Source organism: Muntiacus reevesi, chromosome X (genome assembly GCF_963930625.1).
Source record: "Muntiacus reevesi chromosome X, mMunRee1.1, whole genome shotgun sequence".
Taxonomy (NCBI): Eukaryota; Metazoa; Chordata; class Mammalia; order Artiodactyla; family Cervidae; genus Muntiacus; species Muntiacus reevesi.
The window spans coordinates 18,317,346-18,341,367 of NC_089271.1; the positions used below are offsets into that span (position 1 = coordinate 18,317,346).

At 40.1% G+C, this 24,022-nt stretch overlaps 1 protein-coding gene across 5 annotated transcripts in view; it reads right to left on the reverse strand.

The window, feature by feature from the left end:
• The window catches only part of RPS6KA3 (ribosomal protein S6 kinase A3), a 102,498-nt gene extending 90,848 nt beyond the window's left edge, over positions 1 to 11,650 (reverse strand). For 2 of the 5 annotated variants that reach the window (XM_065916204.1, XM_065916205.1), the window contains exon 1: positions 11,189 to 11,254. Coding sequence is in view for 1 of the 5 variants with exons in the window: in XM_065916210.1 (XP_065772282.1) it covers positions 11,189 to 11,257 (69 nt within the window). In the remaining 4 variants the exon portion in view is untranslated. Of the gene's footprint in view, positions 1 to 11,188; positions 11,488 to 11,631 lie in introns of those variants that run through there. The other 3 variants (XM_065916208.1, XM_065916210.1, XM_065916206.1) reach the window with 3 other exon arrangements.
• Positions 11,651 to 24,022: the final 12,372 nt, after the last annotated feature.

Below are 24,022 nucleotides of genomic sequence, written 5' to 3' on the forward strand. Positions count from 1 at the left end.
AGGAAAGAAGGCAAACATGGGTTTTGCTTTGCATTTTTACTTCTTTAAATGAAACATCTGTATATCTCACATTAAGAGATGGATTCTTGAAAATTCATTTATTTATATTTAATTTCAGAGATTGTAGACTCTCTGTTTTGATTGGTCTTCAATTTATTGCTGTGGTCTTGCTTTAAGTAAGAAACTATAGTATAACAAGACTGAAGGCTGAAGGGACTGTAACGAAAAATATCACCTCAATTTTTGCTTTCTTTCTGTAATTTTTAAAAATTAATCTTTTACTCCTAGATGTGTTTCTTTAGAAACTCTGCCCTAGCTGGGAGGTGGGCCCAGGTGATGAGGTATCCTAAGATATTTCCAAAGAATGCAGGTCTCTACTCACTCATTTGGAAAGCTATTGTTTTAGAAAAAGCTTTTGATTTACCACATCTAAAAATGAAGCAAAATTTTTAAAAGTACAAACTGAAACTAAGTTTTCTGAGAACAATGCATACAGCATGACATAGGTAAGCATCTTCTGTATTAGCATTAGAGTAAAACTCCATTTAAGTTTCCAAATCAGCAACAAAACATGCGCAAGAATTATGGATACAACTAGACAATAAAGACATGAAAAATCCTTCATATCCTCATTCATTAGAGAAATGTAAATCAAAACCACAATGAGATACCACTTTCACACACACGGGGTGGTTATAATGAAAAAACAATAACAAGTGCTGGTGAGGGTGTGGAGAAACTGAAACTCTCATACACTGCTGATGGGAATGTAAAATGGTAGAAGTTCAGTTCAGTCCACTCGCTCAGTCGTGTCTGATTCTTTGCAACCCCAAGGACTGCAGCACGCCAGGCCTCCCTGTCCATCACCAACTCCCAGAGTTTACTCAAACTCACGTCCATTGAGTTGGTGATGCCATTCAACCATCTCATTCTCTGTCGTCCCCTTCTCCTCCCGCCTTCAATCTTTCCCAGAATCAGGGTCTTTTCAAATGAGTCAGTTCTTCACATCAGGTGGCCAAAGTATTGGCGTTTCAGCTTCAGCATCAGTCCTTTCAATGGTACAAACCAGTTGGAAAACAATTTGACAGTTTTTCAAAAAATTAAATATAGACTTACCATATGACACAGCAATTCCACTCCTAGGCATATACCCAAGAGAACTGAAAACATATTCACATAAAAACTTGTAGACAAATGTTCACAGCATTTATAATAGCCCAAAGTGGAAACAATTCAAATGTCCATCAACAGATAAATGGTTAAAAAAAATTGCTATAACCATGCAACAGAATATTACTCAGCCATAAAAATGAAGCACTGACACAAACCCTACAACACTGATGAACTCTGAAAATATTATGTTAAATGAATGATGCCAGACACAAAGGCCATATAATTCCATTAATATGAAATGTCCATAAGAGACTAATCTACAGAGACAGAAATTAGATTATTAGTCACCAGGGGCTGAGGGGAAGGAGTGAATAGGGAGTAACTGGCTAATGAGTATGGGATTTTGGGGGTGATGAAAAAGTTATGAAATCAGATAGTGATGATGGTTGCACAACTTTATGAATATACTAAAGACTACTGAATTACATACTTCATAAGAGTGAAATGTTGTGGCATATAAATCATATCTCAATTTTTTAAGAAGATTAACTGGGGCTCTTTAACCTAACAGTTAAAAAAAATCCAAAGGGTGAAAAAAAGCCACCAATGATTATGTAACATTTCTTTAAATTTCCTTTTCTTTCACTGTAGTAAGATAATTGGCAACTTTTTCAGGTTCAGTCAGACCCTGTTTTCTGGCACTCTGAGGGAAAGTCAAATAGATTTTTTTCTGAAAAGAAGATGCAAATATAAAGAGGTAATGATTTAATAAGCTGCAATTAAAAAACAGCAGTTACTCAAGCACACACCTAGGGGCTTCTGTATGGAGAGGGGTTAAGTTACATTCGGGCAAACCTCCTTTTTCAAGTACAGTAGTTTTTGTTTCAAATTCTCACTTGTAAGACAGCTTAAAAATTGTAAAAATTTCCCATACAATGTCAAAACTGCTGTTTCTCAAGCCAGCTCACCAAAGGTTATTTTATCCAAGCTCTATTTAAAGAGCTTGATACTAATCAATTTTGCTTTTCTAAGTCTACTTATACATTCCCATAAAAACATGTGTTCAGTACAAACTATACGGACCCTTTTCCCCTTAGGAGGAGATGTCATTTTGACCAAGTCACTCACCTATATGCTGTTCTCAACCAAAGCTGGGCAGTCTAGTGGAAAATCAATGGAATTTTCAATCTGTGAGATTTGGTGTTTGAACTCTGCCTCCTCCACTTAATAGCTGTGCAATCATAAGCAAGTTACTTAACCTCTCTAGGCTTCAGTTTCCTCATCTGTAAGTTGAGGTTAATTACATCTATCTCATTCAAGTTGATACACACAAAGCGTCGAGTCAAAGAAAACAGAGTTGTTAGTCGCTCAGTCATGTCCGACTCTTTGCGATCCCGTGGACAGTAGCCTGCCAGGCTCCTCCATCCATGGGATTATCCAGGCAAGAACACTGGAGTAGGTTGCCATTTCCTTCTCCAGGGGATTTTCCCGACCCAGGGATCAAACCCAGGTCTCCTGCATTGTAGGCAGACTCTTTACCATCTGAGTCACCAAGGAAACCCCAATCAAAGAAAAGGCATTCAGAGTAAATGTTAATCTCCAAGATGTATCAATCTACTTTCCCAGTATCAATTAGTACAGTATAGTGAACAAAAAGCACCATTTTGGATTGCTAAATTTCCCCAATGCTTCAATGTTACCACTTGAATGAGAAATGTCACTGTAAAATTAGTAGAGTTGTATAAAGTGCAGATTGGTTATTTGAGGTACATGTATCACTTATCAAAATCTTCAGGGTAGAAGATAGACAAGACAAAGCTGATTAAACATAATTTGAAAAAGCATATTCAATATACTTTTCATTTAGAAAAAGCGTTAAGCCTATTAACTTTAAAATAAAAGCAATAGAATGTAGAGTTGAAAAACACCAGTGTAGAAAAAAGGATTCAACTTGTATTCTATGATCTAGAATTGTAGTGTTGTATGTGGTAGCCAATAGCCACAGGTGACTATTAAAATTTTAATTAAAGTTAATTTAAAAAATTCAGTTCCTCATACTAGCCACATTTCAAGTGCTCAATAACCACATGTGGCTAGTGGCAACCAAACAGTGCCTATCTAGAAGCTGTTTAAGTGAATCTCTCCTATTATTTTATATTGTTTTCAGATAGACTCCTCTGCTCCTAAATGTGAAGAAGCAAAATAAGATCCTGCATAATTGAGGTTTTTAGTATAGCTTCTACAAGATTTCTGGAGTGAGGATATCTCCCCAAACACTGCACTTGAGATGTACTTCAATCTCTTAATGTCAAAATGAACTTTTGTTTCAGGCTATCGTTTGACATCTGCTTATAACTCATATCAAATGACTATACCAAGTTTCCTATAACAAGTTTTGTGGCCCAAAGGATTAGAGGTAAGCTCACAGAAATCTAGATGACCAGGTCAGAAATGAAGATGAGATCATCATCACATGTAAGATTATAAAAATCAATTAACATGGTGGATAAAACATAATTAGTTTTTAAGGTATGTAAGAGACCATGGATAGAATATTAGTTAAGACAGGCAAATCTGACTTAAGTTATGCTACTGCTGTAATTCTATTCATACTAATAGAGGAGAAGAATAATAGGAAGTATAAAAATGCTTTTGGATTTACATATAAATGTATGGTTATGTAATATTCAGGGAACTAGCACTGTTTCATGGGGAAAACACACACACACACACACACACACACACACACACAAATACCCTCCAAAAGACAAAGTGGAGAGTTGACTCCAAGTGGGACAGCAGGCTAGCTTTCAGTCTTGCAGCAGGCTGATCTTTACTTCATTCACATTTCTTTCTAGCTGACAACTTCAGGAGAAGAAGGTAAAGATTCAGAGTAGGTAATGCCAGTAATTGAGCTATTCAGCTATGGTAGGTTGAAATATAAAATCAGCTTGTTAGTAGGTAATATGTCCGTCAAACATCCCTGATTCCAGAGGTATGTGTATATGATGGACAGAGATCAGAAAAAGGGTGAGAAAGTCATTTTACATTATTTGTGAAAGCTTTAGTCGCTCAGTTGTGTCTAACTCTTTGCAATCCCATGGACTGTAGCCCTCCAGGCTCCTCTGTCCATGGAATTCTCCAGGCAAGAATACTGGAGTGGGTTGCCATTCCCTTCTCCAGGGCATCTTCCCAACCCAGGGATCAAATCTGGCTCTCCTGCACTGCAGGCCAATTCTTTACCATCTGAGTCACCAGGGAAGCCCTTACATTATTTAGTAAGCTGTAAGTGCAAATTTTTTAAAAGATGAAGTAACAATATTCCCAAGTTAAAAACAGCTGCATCAAAATATTATTAATCCTAGTTATTTTCTAGTAACTGTAAGGTTGAAGCAATTAATTAAAAAAGAATGGGACAGGTAGATAGACTGACAGCAGCATTAAGTAGAAAGTGATAAGGTTTAAAAAAAAAACTATGAATATTAAAAATAAGTTACACAGCAAGTCAATAAGGGGGTCAATTAGTAGGGGCAATTAGCTTGATATTAAGATAGAATATGACCACTAATTTCAGAACATTGGCTTTTAAAAGTTTAAATTATTTAAAACTTTAAGTTATTGCATTTAAATTTTAGTCCACTATTAAGGCGGAAAATTGTTACACAAATTAATTTAGAAAGACTTCAAAATGAAACAAAAACTTTGGACAGTTACAGAAACAAAAGCTTTGATACAGTCAATTAAACATAACAGCTTGTTTCCAGGCAATACTGGATCCTATTACTATAGTTATCAGACTTTCCAAAACTGCGTTCTGCAAAGCACTTATGTCCTTTGAGACTTCAATAGATGGTTCACGAAAAAGGGGTGCTGACATCAAGTCTCAAACGCTTTGAGCTATTTCCTTTTTGCAGATTCATCATGTACATCATCATCTTAAATTTCTAAGATGTTGGGCAGTAAAGACACTGGTCACATCTCATTTAACTCCACAACTCCCAAATTTATTTGATTATGTCATGATTGTGTGTGTGTGTGTGTGTTTTGGAGGAAGAAGATGGTTGTTGGGACACAGACACATCTTGCAAATTTTCAGAGACTTCTCAGTTGAAAATACTATATATACTATTGAAAGTTGCTTAAGTACCAGTATCACGTAACAGAATAAAATCCAAAGGACTGTATTTCTAGACAGGAAAACCCAGCTACTCATGGCATAATCAAATAACCAAAACAAACATGGTTCTAGTAATGGGAAGGGAGGTGTGCAGTATTAATTTCTGTCCCTAATAAAGAAAATTAACAGAAGTGACCCTAAAATATAAAAAGACGCACACATTTTGTTTTGGTACTTTTTAAGAAAGTGAGTTAAAATTCTATTTATTGATACTATATATTAAGTTTATTTCTTCACAGACACACCTCCTTCAAGAGGTTGACATATACAATACAGTATATCATATTTCATCAATTACTAGACACCATCATGTGTTAAGATACACTATTATCTTATATATCACTAAGGGAAAAAAACTACTGCTAACTAAACAAGAATGCCATGGATTGTGAGAGGGCTTCCAATTTAAGCATTACTGAAATATGAACATACTTTTCTTTCTTCCACACATACTCCTCAAAATGTTCTTTATCTGTTTCCCCCCTTTAAAGACACTATCAAAGAGGGGAACAATACAAAAAAAGGTAAGATTCAAGAGATTTCTGTTCACCTTACCCTTACAATTATATTCCGATATTACAAAGGTTCTTTTAAAACAGGTCAACCAAATAAACCACTTTTAATTGTTCTGTTTGATTCTGGAAAAATTACCCCAGAAGAAAAATACAGAATTTACTAAAATAGTTCTGTTTGAGAGATGATTCATTTTAACTATTAAATGCTTAAACCAAGTACTGAACCAAATGCTTTACATATATTATCATTTAATTCCCATCACAACCCGATAAAGTAGGTATTGTTTTTATGCTTATTTTACAGGTTAGAATGTTAAAGCATAGAGATTTTAAATAACTTGCATAAGATTACAAAGATATTAAGTGGTAGAGGCAGGGCTCAAACCCAGATCTTCATGGCTCTAAAGTCTGTTCTTTAACACTTTGCCACACATTCAAATTATCCCACAAAGTGGAATAAGTAAAACTGAAATATTTAATTGCTAGTAACTAACTTGTTTGCTTAAAACAGCCAAATGTATTGAATGATCATTATGCTTTATATGGCTATATTTTATACTGTTTTATACAACATATATGTTTGTGTTTGTTTTGCTAACTGACACACTTTACTTAACAATTAAGATTTAGTTATCTTGCTATTTGGTATAAAATTGAAAAACGAGAGTAACTGAGATTTGATAATTGTTCCAGATTAATGACACATGAAACTATTATCAACTCCTAAGGTTGGGGGGGGGGGTGGTGCCGGTGTAAGTCTAATGCCAAGTATTAAAATGCAATTACTTGGTTTTTTTCTTCCTATTACGTGAAAAAGGGAGTGGGATGTGTAAAATATTACATTTACTCACTTGCACTCCATGCTTTAAAACTTGTTATCCACCAAAAACATAAACAACTGAGCACTATTACATTCATGCATTACCAAGAGACCACCAAGATGTCACTGTTGTACACTGTAATCTGAAACCACTGGGTCTAAAATATTCAGTCTGCACTGGACAAACTGGGCCACGTGAGGTCACCTATCATTCACAGCCTAGTAGATCACACGTCCCTGAGTATGGAACTCTAGAGCAAATCTTGTCAATGATCACAATGGCATAAATTTTTTAGTAGATGATAAATTAAAAAAAAAAATCTTTACAACTCTTCTGTAATTCAGACTTCTGATAAATGATCTGCTATATTTTTGATCATTCTATAATTTACCAAAAGTCACGTCCTTAGTCAAGGGTGCACATCCCAATTATGCCACTCTTCTTATATAAAAATAAGATATACTCATTGTGATTTCCAGAAACAATGATGAAAAGGCAAAGTCTGCCTATACTTGTTTCTTTAATTGGATAGGCTTCTCTCTTTATCTTAAAATTTAAATGTATCAAAGAAGTTTCTCATTTTGGATTAACCCCGTTAGTATAGGATCAAGCTGCCAAAATAAAGCAAAGTTTCCTAAATTTAATTTTAAAAAACTGATATTTAATATTATAATCACTAAAAACAGCAAAGTGTTCAATAATGTGTCACAGTTACTCGACAGTTGACATGTAACAATACCTGTCCTCTCCTCAGATCTTCACTTGGGGGAAAGAAAAAAACCTGAAAAGTGGTAAAAATGAAACAGGAAAAGGAAAAGAAACTTAATAAAACATTTTTTTCAAAATCAAAGATCACACTTTAATAGAATGTTTTTCCTTACAGATGAAATATAAGAAATTTAATATTGATATAGTGGAAACATACTGAATCCAATATAATCTTTGAGATTACAAAAGGTTGCACATCCAGTGAAGATGGTTTCCAAAACAAGGGTCTTGTTTTTTGTAAATATTTATATAGCTAATATTTTCCAATGCATTATGGGTACATCTTATTTAAAGGAATTCAAGGTAGCTATTATATTTTTACATAGCACATTTCTATAAAGCAAAGAGAATCTCCTTAATTTTATTCTTTTTGAAAATCATTCATATTTAGGTTTACTAGAATTTATCTTTACGAAAACTGAGAAAGTGTCACTTTAAGTCAGGCTTAAGATCCAGTAAATGTCCCTAAGAGCAGAGGCTGGAGCTTGTAGAACTGATTAGCCACAATCCCTTGATATCCATGTCCTAAACAGTCAAATATTCAAAAACACACTACCATCTTGAATAATTCATTAGAGTTTTGAATTAACCTGGAGCATTTAGGAAGCTATTTTGCTTTTAATCTTGTACCAACCTTGACTTTGCTTACATAGTACTTCCTTTATTATTCTAAATTTGCTTCTTTAAACATTTGGCATAGTTCTAGCCTATCATGTTCTGAGCCATGTTTGAGTTCAACCACAAGGGTTTTTTTGTTTGGAGCACCATGAGACCCATATGAGGTCAAGAAGACATATAAAGGAATCAAGAAACTGCCTGTACTTTTGGTGAGGTACTCAGTTCTTATAAGATTGCTCATATTTCAATTTAAGATTAAAATGATAAGAATAGAAATAAGACTGACAATTACCCTATACCTGACCTTCGTAATTAACTCACTGGTCATCTAGGGGGCCTATATTATGTATATGCCAGGCACTGTGTCAAGTGCTAAGGATATAAAGAAGAAAAAAAAGTCTCAGCTTTGAAGAATTCAGTCTCCTAAGGAAGAGACTGTAAATGTAAATCTCTATAGAGAAGGACCCTGAAATCTTTCAGCCTGAAGAGAAACATTTTGGTGTTTTTACTCAATGACTTTTCAAAAATGATTTTACTCCAGTAAAATACAATTATTCACTGATAAGAACTTACTGGGGAGAAAACAGCATAATATTAAGTCCAATATTAGACATCCAAATAAAAATTTTCAACCTTCTCCTTACTGGTTTCAATATTTTCAAATTTGTGTCAGAAGTAATTTACTTGAAACAGCTGAATAAGCAAAAGCAATAAAATATCTAAAGGCAATTTGTTAGAATCTAATTTTAATAAATCTAGACAACACTGGCTCTGATTGAAATACCTTATGCCAGAATTTCAAGAAAATTACTTGAAAATGGCAAGTTGTGGAAACCTATCTGCCAGGTTCTGGAAACCATGACAGTAACTGAAATAAGTAGGCTTTAACAAATGAGACATCTTATAATACCATAATTGTTTCTGAAAAATACATGGCCTCTAACTATTGGCTTATTTGTTTATACTGATTTTTCCCACAAAAGATATGAAACATCTACCCTAGTATAAAGTAAAGTACATGAATTATATTCACCTGGCTTTGAATTATGGCTCTGCCATTTACTATTTATAATCTTTGTGCCCTTAACTTCTGAAATCAGTTTCTTTTTTTTTTTTTTTTTGAAATCAGTTTCTTAATCTGTAACAATGGAGACCAAAATCCTACTCTGTTGGGGGATTGGAAGGATAAAATGAAATAGCATGAGCGCAGTATCTGGCATATAGTAAGTGCTAAATAAATGTTAGTTTTGTGTTTTCTTTATCCAAATGTATGCTGCATAGAAAAAGGAACAGGTGGAAACTTAAATGACTTTTTTAAAAACACATTGATAAATGCCAAGCAGAAATGTGGACTGATAAATGTTAACGTTTGCATCTAAAAATCAGGCTCAAAGCAAATTCAATTTCTTTCCACAAGGTCGGCAGTTTGAGAACATACCTTTTACCTATGGTACTTAAAAGCAAAAAATTTTTCTGAAGGAAAAAAAATGAATGAAAAGAGTACTGGACGCATTATTTTTTCACACTATCCATTCAGAAGATGATTAAACATTCTAAATTTGATTTCCTTACAAAAAAATTACAATATTCGACTGGCTAACAATTTTAAATGAAATTCTCTTAATTTCGCCAGACTTAAAACCTTATTTCCTTTAAAAAATGTATTTTTAGGAAACATCTATCAATGTGTTTTCCATGGAAGAACAGCGTTTCGTTTAGGTTTTAAAAACCCGATCCAAGTCGCAAAATGCAAAGCACCAACCGTAAGCACTATTACAATTCTGCTTGCGATAAGGACAGCAAGTAAACATTTTACTTTATTCAGCAGCGGAGGTGACCAGGCAAAAAGTGCAAAGTGATTTGAACTGATCCCCGTCCCCCTCCCCCTCCATTCTACTCAAGAATGCAAGTGTCCCGCATCTCAGATCAAAACTGAGCCTCGGTCTTACTGACGTAACCAGTAACCCTATCCACCTCTCACACTGCGGAGGCCGGCAGGGCAGCGGCTGCCGCCAAGTACACCACTCATCAGAGCCTGCCCCATTCCGCCCCCGCGCTTCAGTCATGCTTTCCAGAAATGGGGTCACTCACTCAGTAACTATCACACACACGCAGCCTATCATCCTGTAATCCCCCAAAGTCCGCTGTGGGGATAGAAGACAGCAAAAAGTCAAGGAGGAAGAATCACAGACGCGCCACCATCAGGAATTGATTTTCCGCTCCGGAGAGGAGCGCTGATGCCTTGGAATGGGTCTTGTCTGGATTATTTTCACAGACCCCGAGTTGGTTCTGGGACAGAAGCGGCTGCGAAGAGCCGGGGAAATTCTGTCTGGCCCTGTTTGGGTATATTGTTTGGGTTTGGGTCACCAGGGTGGGTATCTCAGGGACGGTCATCAGATCCCGGGCGAGGTAAACCAGAAAGCCCTTTACTGCGGCCGCTGATCTCCTTGAATATCATCGTATCATCTCCGCGGACGGGAAACTCAAGTTAAACTCGAAGAGACGGGGTCCTCAAGCTCAGCGACCTCAGAAACGGGGCGGGGGGGTGGGTGGGATGGAGAACCTCAAGCTTCCCCTTTTTCCTTCGCAGCAGCAGAAACTACTGCGGCAGATGGGAAGGGGCCCCAAACCCTCGACTGTCCTGCACCCCTTATCCGAACCCCCCCCCACAGGTCGCCACCCCTGTCCTGGGCCGTTCCTGCCTACGCGCGCCCGGTTCCCCAGGGTAACCCTGTCCCCTGACCGGACTCGAGAGTCCCCGCTCTCCAGTGAACCCAATCCACACCCTTCCCGCATCCCCCAAAGTCACCAGGGTCTAGGGAAGCCCCCGACCAGGCAGGGCCAAACTTCCCAACTCCTCGCCGGCCCCCGATCCGCGTCCTGCTCCCCCCACGCAAAGTTGATGAAAATCGGCTTCTTGCAAAGCCCGGGCGCCCACTCCAAACCCCACGCGCCACCACACCACAGCCCCTCTAGCGAGCGAAGGGAGAGGGGGTGCGGGTGGGAGGAAGAGAAGGGCAAACAGACCAACCCCAACTACCCAAACCGGAATCCCGAACCGAGGGGAGAAGCGAGAAGCAGAGGAAGGGGCCGAGTGGCCGGCTCCCGGGAAGAGAGCGAACCGGCGGGGGCGCGGGGAGGGGGCGCGCCGGCCCCGGCCGCCCGGCTGCACTCACCTCAGCGCTGTCGGATGGGCTCTCCACAGCCATCTTCTGCCACGGGTCCGCCAGCTGCGCCAGCGGCATCTTCCCCCCCGGCCCGCCGCCTTCACCACCTCCTCCCTCCCCGCCCGCCCCGCGGCCGGCCCCGCTCCGTCGCCGCCCGAGCCCCACGGCAGAAGCGGCGGCAGCAGCTGCAGCAGCAACGGCGGCTGCCCGAGAGAGGGCTCGGCGCCGACACAGACCCTCGAACGCCGCGCGCCCGGCTGGAGACGCCCGCGCGCTGAGCGAGAGCCTCGCGCCGCTGCCCGGCACCCGGTCTCGCCCCTTTCTTCCTCTCTCCTTCCGCCGCCGGGACTACAGCTCCGCCCCCCCCGCCGGTTCCCGCGCCCGCTCCCAGCAGAACAGCGGCCCCCGCGCGCTCCCCCACTTCCGCTCACAACATGGCGCCTAAGCGATACCTGTCTCTCAGAGCGAGGCTCGGCCGCCGCCGCCGCCGCCGCCGCCGCCGCGCGCACCCGGGGGCGGGGCCTGGGAAGACACGCCCCTAGCCGCGGCGCTCCGCTCGTCCCTCCTTCCTCGCCCCAGCTTCAGCTTCTGGGCCTCGCCTTCTTTCAGGAAGGGCAAGCGGAGAAATCTGGGGGCGTCGGCGGGAGGTGGGGGAAAGAGCGGGAAAGGAGGAGGTGCGAAAGGCTGAGAGTTTCTAAGAGCCACGGGTCCGAGCAGGTTGAAGGCTCCTCAGGGATGTAGAGAATAGTGGTCCCCACCCATCTAGGGAGAGACCGGCGAGGCGTAGGGGGTGCGGTACGGTACCAAGGACCCGGGGAGGGGTTGTGGGGTCTTTTCGGCCTGATTCTTCCGTAGGTGCATGTGGGCGCGCCGAGTCTATGGGCACATCTCGTAATGGCCCAGGACCCACCCTCTCCCAGGGTCATACGATGGGCATTCACCTGCCCCTCCACCCCCCACGATGGGGACACAGAAGGCTTCGCGACCTGGAGCCGCTTGGGGCTTCGGCTCTCGGTTTGAGTCAAGGCTCTCCAAACTGACGCTTCTGTGTTATATTATTTTTAATATCGGGAATTACTTCGTCTTGCATGACTCGAATCCCCCCCCCCCCCAAGTCCGCAGAGCCCTCTGGCTTCAGGCGCGACCCTCCAAGCTCGTCCCCTCCAATTCCTCCCCGGTTCTCTGCAGCCTAAATCTTCACGAAGGAGAAAACAAGGAGGTTCTTTAAGGCTGCTGGTCTCGGCAGAGGTTGGGGAATTATTTTAAAATATCTTGGTGGCAGGAGCCCGGGATTCCTGCTTTTCTGTTGACTTTAAATAAAAGATTAGATTAAAAATCAGGCTGGCGGCGAGTGGAGGAGGGGAGAGAGGGAGGGCTTCTAACTCCTGCCCAAGACAGGGAAGCCCTAGGTTAAGGAATCCCAATCCCCAGACGGCGATGGAGCGCCAGAAGACGGGGAGAGCGTGAAGGGAGAGGCCTGGACGTCTGGAGTGGGTGGGGGCGGCGGTTTCGACCCCATGTTCCCGGCGCCAGGTGCCCAGCGAGCTCAGTGCGCCGGGGCAGAATTGTGTAAAAGTCGCCGGGCTGAGTGGAAAGCTACCGCAGCCATTGGCTAACCGCCCTACAAGGAAAAGGAAAAAAAGTAAAGGGAAATCTCCAAGCCGGCCAGTGCTTCCATCCCCTCAGGCCTCTGCCCAGGCGTCCGGGTCCTCCCACGCCCGGCGACCACAGCGCGTCCCCCGCTGCGCTCCTATGCACGCCTCTTAACAGCTCCTTTCATCCTCCAGGGACCCACGCACCTGGAGAGCCCTGGCCTTCCTCCCTAACGCAGGTGTGAGGATGAGATTAGAGCCCCACGCCTAGCTGCCCAGCTGGGTCTGTGCGGGCGGTGCAAGGTTTCTCTCTTGGCCGAGAGAGGCAGGTGTTTGTTCTTTCTACTGCTTTCGCTGGCGCGCCCCTGGGCACAGGCTCGAGGCCCGGGAGCCCCGTGGCCACCTGAAGAGGCTCCATCTGTTCAGGGAGCCTGAGGAGGCGGCCGGAAATCCTCGCTGCGCGGCCTCTCCTGCAGCCTTGGACTCAGGGGGACAGCTCAGGGTTGAGCAACATCTGGGCAGGCTCAGCGTGGTCTGTGGGGTGGGGGTGGGGAGGACGGAGCTCGTGATTTTGTCACCTCCCCCAGCATGCTGATTCAAGTGCTGCAAATCCAATCTGGACCCAAACCTCAGCTAATTTGGCAGCCACCGTCTCTAACTCCTGACAGTAAAACCAGCCTGCAGTAGTTTGAAGATAAGCAATTGTATATCGTTTTGAATTTATGTACGAAGTGCCAGATTTAGCTTTCATTTATATTGCAAAGCACGTTACCATTACTTACAGCGAAAAGAAGTCGGTCAGTTTGGTTAGTTTAAGGTAAATTAGTCCCCCACCAACGGTGATCAATTATTCCAATTAACATTCTTTCTTTAGTAAAAACATACAGTTGAAAAGAGTTATGAGGTGTCTAACACTGTCCAACGCTAAATACTCCACTTAAAGGGTGAGCCAACCTTTTTAACATAAATCTAGTTGTTTGCATACTTAAAAGTTGATTTCAGTAGGAAGTTGATTCAGAGGAATAACTTTTAAAGTAGCGAATTCATCTGAAAAAGTAATTTGAACAGTGATCACATTGCAGGAGTTAAGCATTAAATGAACTTAATAATGGGCTAAAGTACCACTAGCACAGCTGTCCTGCAAATGGGCTCAAGTTGATAGTATGTGAATTGATTTGGCAAAACAGTATTCTCCTTCCTTTAGCCCAAAAAGAAAAGAAAGCGATTTTTTTCTTTTGTTTAACAATAAACTTTTTGACTTCTTTCATTTATTAAATCCAAGAGTGGTGCAACCACTCACTCTTGCTGGGAGAATTGGGGGAAATCAAATAAGGCTGGGGCATTTGTCTTGCAGGTGGCAACAAAATGAGTTATTTGAACATAGACGGTAATATTGCCCTGAGCAGGATTACCTCCCCCCCCTTCTCTAGAGAGCACCTGTGCAGGGTAATATGGTAGCCACTAGCCACACAGTGGCTCTTGAGCACGTGAAACAAGGTTGGCTGGTTGCTATTGAGATCACACCAGATTTCAAAGGCTTAGTACCAAAAAAGAATGTAAAGACCTCAGTAATAATGACGAGTTGATATTTTCAATATATTGAGTTAAAATATTTTGTTAAAATTAATTTCCTGTTTCTTTTTACTTTTTTAATGTGGCTACTATAAAATGTATACTTACATATGTGGCTTACTTGTCGAGACTGGCATTATAGCTGAACAGGAGAGTTCTGCGTTAGCATTTTCCTTTAACACTGAGCCTTTTATATATTCCTAAAGTTCTGTAATGTTAAGTGATGCCCTCACATTCCATTGTCTTTTGGGGCTCCTCAGTGCAAAATCTGCAAAAAGGGTTGATTCAATTACCTACTGATTCTATACCCCTTCCCCCAACACACACACACACACACACCCTCTCAGTCAGAACCAAGATATTGGAAAGTTATTACTTGAAACTACAGCAAAGGGAAACAGCAAACCTCAGTCAAAAATCTGGACTAGATTTCCAAGAAATCATTCCTGATGTATGACAGGACAACCAGATTTAACCTCCTCTGTCCCCAACAATTTCCTGCTATAATTATAACCTTTGTATACAAGTTTAAATGGGCATTTACTTAACAAAATAACATTTGTTCAAAAAAAAATGGAGTTACATCAGTCTGGAAAAGTTACAAGATGACTAAACTATGGCTCATGGCACAATCTCCACCTCATATACATCCAGTACTTCCAGTTATAGGTTTGTCCCTATGGAAAACCCAAAAAGTGTACTCATCAGTACCTCTCTGAAACAGGTGTTATCCCTCTACATTATCTGAAACAATATATTTACTTTCCATACAAAAAAGTAACCACTCGAGACTATTTAACTATTTCTTTCCAGTAAGAAAGAAAGATAAAACTTGGGCTCGAATTTTATCTTGCATTAGACAATAATTAAACAAAATACATGGTGACATATTTTTTATGTGTATGAATTTCATGTTTTCTTTGAAATTTCCCAAGTAAAAATTATTAAGAATAGTTTCCTGATTGACACATATCTTAAGAGACAACAGATATTTCTAAACCTATCTGAACATTTTATTTGAAAGAATTCAAGTTTCAGAAAATGTAAGATCTTCTCTAGAGTCTCCTATAGATATAAATAAAGTTCAATGATTCTGGAATTGCGTGTGATGCAAGATGCTCATAAAATCTATAAGGAACTAAGGGGAAGACAATCTATGATACAAATACTTGAAACGTTTAACATTCTTCATGGTAAGGCAGTACAGGATCACAATAAGAGCAGAGCTAGGCCTATGTCTAAACTCCAGGTTCCTTTACATCTCTAAGCTTCAACTTAAAGGCCTAGAACAGGGTCTGGTATGTAACAGTTGCTCAGTAAACAATGGCAAAATAAGCTTAGTTTTCCTCATCTGAAAACAGGATAACATCACCTCCCTCGTGGAATTTTGAGGAAGATTAAATAGAAATAATGTCTGGGAAGCATTAAGCGCAGTGCCTGCCACATAGGAAGCATTCAATAAATGGAACTATTGTTACCAACTTCAGAAAGGGAGTATTCCTGCATACATAATATAATTCAAAGACTTTACTCCTAAAAGTTATTTCTTTCCATTTGTTGTGTGATCATTTCATTAGGGTATAATCCATTTCCTGAGGGCACTCTCATAGTGATATGAGACACACACACACAAAATGATACTGTAACTTTCTGTGGATTCAAATAAAAGAGCATGTAGGGTAACTTACTCTTCTGTTTTTCAAGCCAGGTATGTTGAAATGCAAATGATTACAGGTCAGTTGCCTCATAGGCTATGATCAAAACTTTGTTTATGTAATGCTCAAAAGAAACTACAAATGTATGATTCAAAGTTAACATTACCTGACTCATACTTACAGCAGTGAGGACAGGAGGAACAGGGAAGTATGGAGGAGAGGTCTGTGTCAGACATGCTTTAATGTTTTCCTTTATTGGTTTCCAAAATGTTTAATCCTTAGAGGTGTCATTTTGCTTCAGAGTTGTTTGAAGGGGAAGAATTATGGGGTTTTGAAACTTGACAAGGAATTGAGAAGAGCCATTCCTGGAGCTTTAATAAGCTACTGTTTTCCTTCAGTTTTCATTTTACTAGCACAGAAAAGACCCACTAAATGGTCTTGTTTGTAAACACTAATTCATAAGAGGGAGATAATACATTAAAATTTCATTTTCAAACTGATATTAAAAACGACTGCTTTAACATTAACTAAAAATTGCAGTATAAAGTACTCCTTCAGAGAATAAACATTCCCATTTTATAACTATCAATTTAGTTAGGTTGGTTAGAGCAGTGGTTCTCAAATTTTTTTCAGTTCACAAACCATTCTGAAACAAAAACCCAAGAACCACTAGTTCCTACTCACCACTATGGAAAGAAAAAACACTTTATGGAACTGTTGTTTTAGAATGTGGCTATTATTGTGGGGGGTTTTATTTTTAAAGTTTATATTTGTGCTTTTGAATATAGATTTGCATCTGCAACCTGAAAAGATACTTCTAAAAAATCCTAACTGGGGGATCGGGATGGGGAATATGTGTAACTATATGGCTGATTCATGTCAATGTATGACAAAACCCACTGAAATGTTGTGAAGTGATTGGCCTCCAACTAATAAAATAATATTTAAAAAAAAAAATCCTAACTTTTTTAGTGATGTACATTTAAGATCAGTCTTTGATCAGACCTCAACTGGGGAAATGAAATTTGGGTAAAGCTATGGCAGCAAATAAAGCTCTATTCCTCGACCACCAACTGAACCTCGGATCTCCATGCTTGGGAAATCTGCAGCTTTAATCCCAAAGATGTGTCAAAAATTGTGTGAATGGGGGCAGTGTCAAATCAGGTCTGTTGCAGATAATAAGGCATATTTGTAAATGAAATATGTTTTAATCAAACAACACATTGCTTATGATTTCAGTAGCTTGTTCTCAAGTCATGTTTCAGGTAAGTAGTAAATAAAATAAATGCTTTGGGGAAGTATAAATATTAAGAAATTTCTTCACTTAAAAATTGAATTTAAATAACTTACAACTGTCTACTAACTGAAGGATGAATTCTGTAGATTAAATGAAATTTAAAGAAACCCCATCAAATGAAACTATATGCAAATGTTGTGTGTGTGTGTGTAAGCCAATTAAGAAACCAATTAGAAGTTGCATTGGCAGGTTTGGACACTTTACAGCAACAGACAGACATTTATTTCATAAGTACTGTGTCAGGTGCTATGATAAGTGTTTTATGTGTATTAACTCCTTTAATCTTCATTGCAATCCTAAAAAATACTAAATATATATTAATAGCAGCTAACAGCTCGTGAGTACTTGCAAATTGTTAAATGGTTTACATACATTACTGTGTTTCATTCTAACAAGAAGTATTGTTAGCAAAAGTTAGTGTTGTATTCTCATAAAGAATGAATGTTTTCCACTATAATTAATTCTTTCAAAAAATTTCAGGACATTGCTTGGGGGAAATGTACCATAAGATATAGTCAAATAAGTACTTAGAAGTATCCTTGTTAAATATATCTGCGTGTCATGTTGCTTTCTGGAGACAGCAAGCTTCTATGACTATCATTTTGAAAAAAAAAAATGAAAATAAATTTTAGTTTCTCCAAAGATCATTGTAAGGCTTTTGAAAGGATGCTAAAGGAGATAATTTTCAAATGAAAACTTTTCCTTCCATAATTCATCATGGGTCTATAGACCGCTGTTTCGGGTTGAATTCTGTCCACCCCAGCCCCCCCAGTCCCACATCATATGTTGTAATCCTAACACACAGTGCCTCAGAAAGTGACCTTATTTGGAAACGAGGTCATTGTAGATATAATCAGTTAAGATAAGGTCATACTTGAGTAGAGTGGACCCCTAATCCAATGTGACTGTTTACGTTATAAGAAGAAGGCCATGTAAAGACAGAGGATTGGAATATTGCATCAACAAGCCAAAGGTTGCTGGCAAACCAGCAGAAGCTAGGAAGGGGCAAGGATTCTCCTACAGGTTTCAGAGGGAGCATGGCCTTGCTGCCACTTTGATTTTGAACTTCTAGCCCCTAAAATTGTAGCAATAACTCTCTGTTATTTTAAGATAACAGTTTGCTGTGCTTCATACGGCAGTACTGGCAAACTAATCCAACATAGAAAAGATTTTCAATTATACACTTGCATAGCATTTTCACTTCTGAAAACACTGCATCTACTATTAAGGAATTCCAAAAATAGTTGGTGCACCTTTGTAATGAATAGTGCAAAAAATAATGATAGATAAGATTTTAAACTATGTTTAAAAATGGACTAGGACTAGCAGTTAGAATTTAATTCCTTCAGGTTAAACACTTACTGCTAACAAAAATAGTCCCTGATTTTTGTTTATAGATCTCTGGAATCCAGATTATTCTATAAGAGCAATCCCACCCCCACCATGGAGTATATTTATTTATTAGACTGAAGGGAAAAAAATATGCTATAGCATCCTAAATCTTTCCTTCTGTCTGAGGGGTCTGTATTTGGGTTGATTTAGTTTTTCTTTTAGAAAGTAACTTGCCTCTGTTTCTCTCCCTGTATTTCTCAAGGTGGTTTTTGGCCTTATCATCTACTTAGTTCACCAAATTAGAAATCAAGGTTTTATCCTGTCATCCTACCACACTCCCTCTCGCCTCCATCCCCTGCATTATCTGACAGCTAGATTTTGTTGACTCTGCTTTCTCATCTGTCTGGATTCTGTCAAACTCTTCTACTCTAGCACCCCTACCAGAGTTTGCCAGATCCAGCCTATATTATGACAGCTCCCTTTAGAACCTGGGCTTTCCTGGTGGCTCAGTGGTAAAGAATACGTCTGCAATGCAGGAGCCTCCAGAGATGTGGGTTCAGTCCCTGGGTGGGGAAGATCACCTGGAGGAGGTAATGGCAACCCACTCCAGCATTCTTGCCTGGAGAATTCCATGGGCAGAGCAGCTTGGCAGGCTGCAGTCCATGGGTTCGCAAAGAGTCGGACATGACTGAAGATTTAGATGCACACATGCTTTGTAACCTTCCTGACTTTTACTCTTTCTCCACACCATGGCCAAAAGTTGCTTCCTAAAATGAAACTTTCATCTTGTTTATCCCCTGCTTAAAACCCATGGTGGCTTTCCTTACCTCAGGATAAAGTTCCAGCACCTTTGCAAAGATTCAAGACTCCTGCCTTTTTCTCTAGTCTTTAATGGCAATTGAAAGTGAAAGTTGCTCAGCCATGTTCGACTCTCTGCCTGCCAGGCTCCTCTGCCCATGGAATTCTCCAGACCAGAATACTGGAGTGGGTAGCCATTCCCTTCTCTAGGGGATCTTCCCAACCCAGGGATCGAACCCAGGTCTCTCATATTGCAGGCTGATTATTTGCCATCTGAGTCACCAGGGAAGCCTTAATGGCAATTAAGAATGAATAATTAAGAAATCTCCACACTTTTCTCCATAGCAGCTGTACTAGTTTGCATTCCCACCAACAGTGTAAGAGGGTTCCCTTTTCTCCACACCCTCTCCAGCATTTATTGCTTGTAGACTTTGGATAGCAGCCATCTTGACTAGCGTGTAATGGTACCTCATTGTGGTTTTGATTTGCATTTCTCTGATAATGAGTGATGTTGAGCATCTTTTCATGTGTTTGTTCGCCATCTGTATGTCTTCTTTGGAGAAATGTCTGTTTAGTTCTTTGGCCCATTTTTTTGATTGGGTCATTTATTTTTCTGGAATTGAGCTGCAGGAGTTGTTTGTATATTTTTGACATTAATCCTTTGTCTGTTGCTTTGTTTGCTATTATTTTCTCCCAATCTGAGGGCTGTCTTTTCACCTTACTTATAGTTTCCTTTGTTGTGCAAAAGCTTTTAAGTTTCATTAGGTCCCATTTGTTTATTTTTCTTAAAAAACTGGAAATAGAACTGCCATATGACCCAGCAATACCACTTCTGGGCATACACACCGAGGAAACCAGATCTGAAAGAGACACATGCACCCCAATGTTCATCGCAGCACTGTTTATAATAGCCAGGACATGGAAGCAACCTAGATGCCCATCAGCAGAGGAATGGATAAGGAAGCTGTGGTACATATACATCATGGAATATTACTCAGCCATTAAAAAGAATTCATTTGAATCAGTTCTAATGAGATGGATGAAACTGGAGCCCATTATACAGAGTGAAGTAAGCCAGAAAGATAAAGACCAATACAGTATACTAACGCATATATATGGAATTTAGAAAGATGGTAATGATAACCCTATATGCAAAACAGAAAAAGAGACACAGATGTACAGAACAGACTTTTGGACTCTGTGGGAGAAGGCGAGGGTGGGATGTTTCGAGAGAACAGCATCAAAACATGTATATTATCTATGGTGAAACAGATCACCAGCCCAGGTTGGATGCATGAGACAAGTGCTCAGGGCTGGTGCACTGGGAAGACCCAGAGGGATCGGGTGGAGAGGGAGGTGGGAGGGGGAATCGGGATGGGGAACACATGTAACTCCATGGCTGATTCATGTCGATGTATGGCAAAAACCACTACAATATTGTAAAGTAATTAGCCTCCAACTAATAAAAATACATGGAGAAAAAAAAGAACTACCAAAAAAAAATTAAAAAAAAAAAACTCATCTATCTCACACTCTACAAGTAGATGTTCAATGGAAATTTAAATGTTGAATAAATTTTCCTGAGATTTAAAGAAAAAAAAAAGAATGAATAATTAAGGATTTATTATGGCTTTTCTTGTATAAACTGTATTTCAGGCCAACCCAACCATGTAATATTAAACGATGAAAGTTCTTTACAGGATTATTCTGTAGAAGGAATGATAGACTTAGAAAATGATAGATTTTGAAAACCATAGTGAAGGAACTGATTCAGGCAACAACTGTAAATGAATCAAGCCATTAGATGAAAGGTGGATGGAGAACTTGAAATTGGAAGGATCAGCTATCACCACCTAAACACAATGATCCATCTTAGCATCAAAAAAGGTGGGAAAACCAAGCACTGTCAGCCTCTTCTGTCACACAGTAGGAAGCATATAAGACCACCTATGAGGTATTCTTTCCAAAAACCTGACATGGAATTAAATTAAGCCTCTAGAGGTGTGCTGTCCAATATGGTAGCCACTTGTCACATTTGGCTATTTAAGTTTAAATTAAGGAAAATAAAAATTTTAAATTCAGTTTTTAAGTCCCACTAACCACATTTCATTTATCAGTTTTCACTTGTGGTTAGTGGCTATGGTATCGGTGCACATTATAGAATATTTCCATTGGGGCAAAGAGTTCTATTGGACAGAACTGATTCAGAACTAAATTCTATTTTTGGAAAAAGGGGGGTCGAAGAAAGAAATTAAATGACACTAGAAGCAAGCAAGTAGACTAGTATGAAGAATGTGATATATTCTTCACGTTTAGGTAGTTTGTGTTCTACAATAATTCAATGCAATGAATAAAAAGGGGGAGGGAGCAATGTTTTATATTAAGAGAGATAACCAAATATAATGTGTGGACCTTGTTTGGAACCTGATTTGAACAAACCAATTGTGGATATATTTTGGAGATAATCATGAAAATGTGACTATGGATGGAATTTGGTGGTTTTCAAATTTTACTGAACTTTGATAGCCCATTCAGCTGTTTGGGATGCCCATTTCCCTGCCTGACTTTAACATCTGCAGCAGCTTCAAGTGAGAAGGACCCCAGGTTGGCCCACAAGACAACCTGAGTGTAACAAGAGAGGAAGCAGGGTACAAGGCAGAACCAGGCGCACGAGAACATCCAGGATGGCAGAACAGTTGTGTCTTCCCTGGTGGCAAATGGACAGCCCAGAGCAAACAAATTCATGAGTGCAACCAACCTTCAGAACTATTCCAAGTATGGATGCCTGCTCTCTGGGAGCAAGGCAGGCTGTTTCTGAGAAGGATTGGAGGCAGATTGTGTTATTAATAGGGAATAATCAATTTGATGTGAAGCTAAGAGACCAGAATTGGGGTCCAGGATCAGGAGATAGGGCTGGCATGAACGAGAAAAGAAGTGAATCTGGGGTTGGAATTTCCACCATGATCTTCCAAACTCGGGTAACTGGAAAACCACGTGAACTTCAGAATCCTGGAGAGAAGAGGTTCAGATGGGCAGATTGGTTTCATCTTTTCTCCACTGTGGAAAAGCTAAATTCTAGAACCTTTATCTGACAGTGGTCCTTATAGACGGAAGAGAAGAGAACCGTTTTCAAATCCCACTTGCTAGATTGATTTCCGTTAGTTCTGGACTGGGCAAAATTTGTTTTCTTTGGTTCTATTTTACTTTCTCTCCTCAAAATATGGGTCGTGTCTTAGGTCCTATCTTCTACAAAATATTTTATTTTTTAATTGTGATAACAAACACATAGAATTTACCATCTTAACCATTTTGCAACCCCCTGAACTGTATAGCCCACGAGGCTCCTCTGTTCATGGGATTCTCCAGACAAGAATACTGGAGTGGGTTGCCATTTCCTTCTCTAGGGAGCCTTCCTGACCCAGAGATTGAACAGGCAGATTCTTTACCACTGGGCCACAGGGGAAGCCCCTTTTAAAGTGTATATTTCAGTAATGTTATGTATATACACATTATTGTGCAATTAACCCATTTCCCTTGTGGCTTCCCTGGTGGCTCAGCTGGTAAAGAATCCACCTGCAATGTGGGAGACCCGGGTTCAATCGCTGGGTTGGGAAGATCCCCTGGAGAAGGGAATGGCAATCCACTCCAGTATTCTTGCCTGGAGAATCCCATGGATGGAGGAGCCTGGCGGGACAGTCTTTGGGGTCACAAAGAGTCGGACATGAATGAAGCGACTAACACTACTACCCACTCCAGTATTCTGGTCTGGAGAATTCCATGGACTGTATGGTTCATGGGGTTGCAAAGAGTTGAAGATGACTGAGCGACTTTCACTTTCACTTTTCATAAGTGGAATCATTTATTATTTGTCTTTTTTATGATTGGCTTATTTCATTTAGCATAATGTCCTCAAGGCTCATCCATATGTGGCATGTGTAAATTTCCTTCCTTTATAAGGTCAAATAATATTCCACTGTGTGTATATACAATTTGTTTATCCACTCTTCTGTCAATGGACACTGAGGACTATTTCTGAATAATCCTTTTATGAACTTGAGTGTGCAGATGCAAAGTTCTTTGTTGGTATGGTAGATTGCAAAACGACCCTAAATTATTCCTTTTCCTGTATCCATGCCCCTTTTTGTTGTGTTTGTATTTTCTCTTACCAAGAGTCAAGTTTATTTCCCTACGATTTGAATTTGAAACAGCCTGGTGACTAACTTTGCGATAGCATGAGATTGAAGCAATAGGGTACTGCTTCCAAGTCTGAGCCTTAAGACGTCATTTTTGGACATCTGTTTGCTCTTTTGGAACCCTTGTGAACAAGCCTAGGTTAGACTATTAGAGGATGAGAGAGCATATGGAGCAGAGATGAGCCATCACATATGAGGCGTGAAAGATGTACATTCTACATAATGGATAGGTAGCAATTAAGGAGTCATACAGTTCGAATGGTGAGTTTTATCAAAATCCATTTTGACACGATTCCAACCATTGTCAGCAGACTTGACTTGGCAGCCATACTGGCAGATACTGAGTGAGCCCACATGAGACTAATATAAATGTCCAGCTGAACCCAGCCCAAATTGCTAACCCA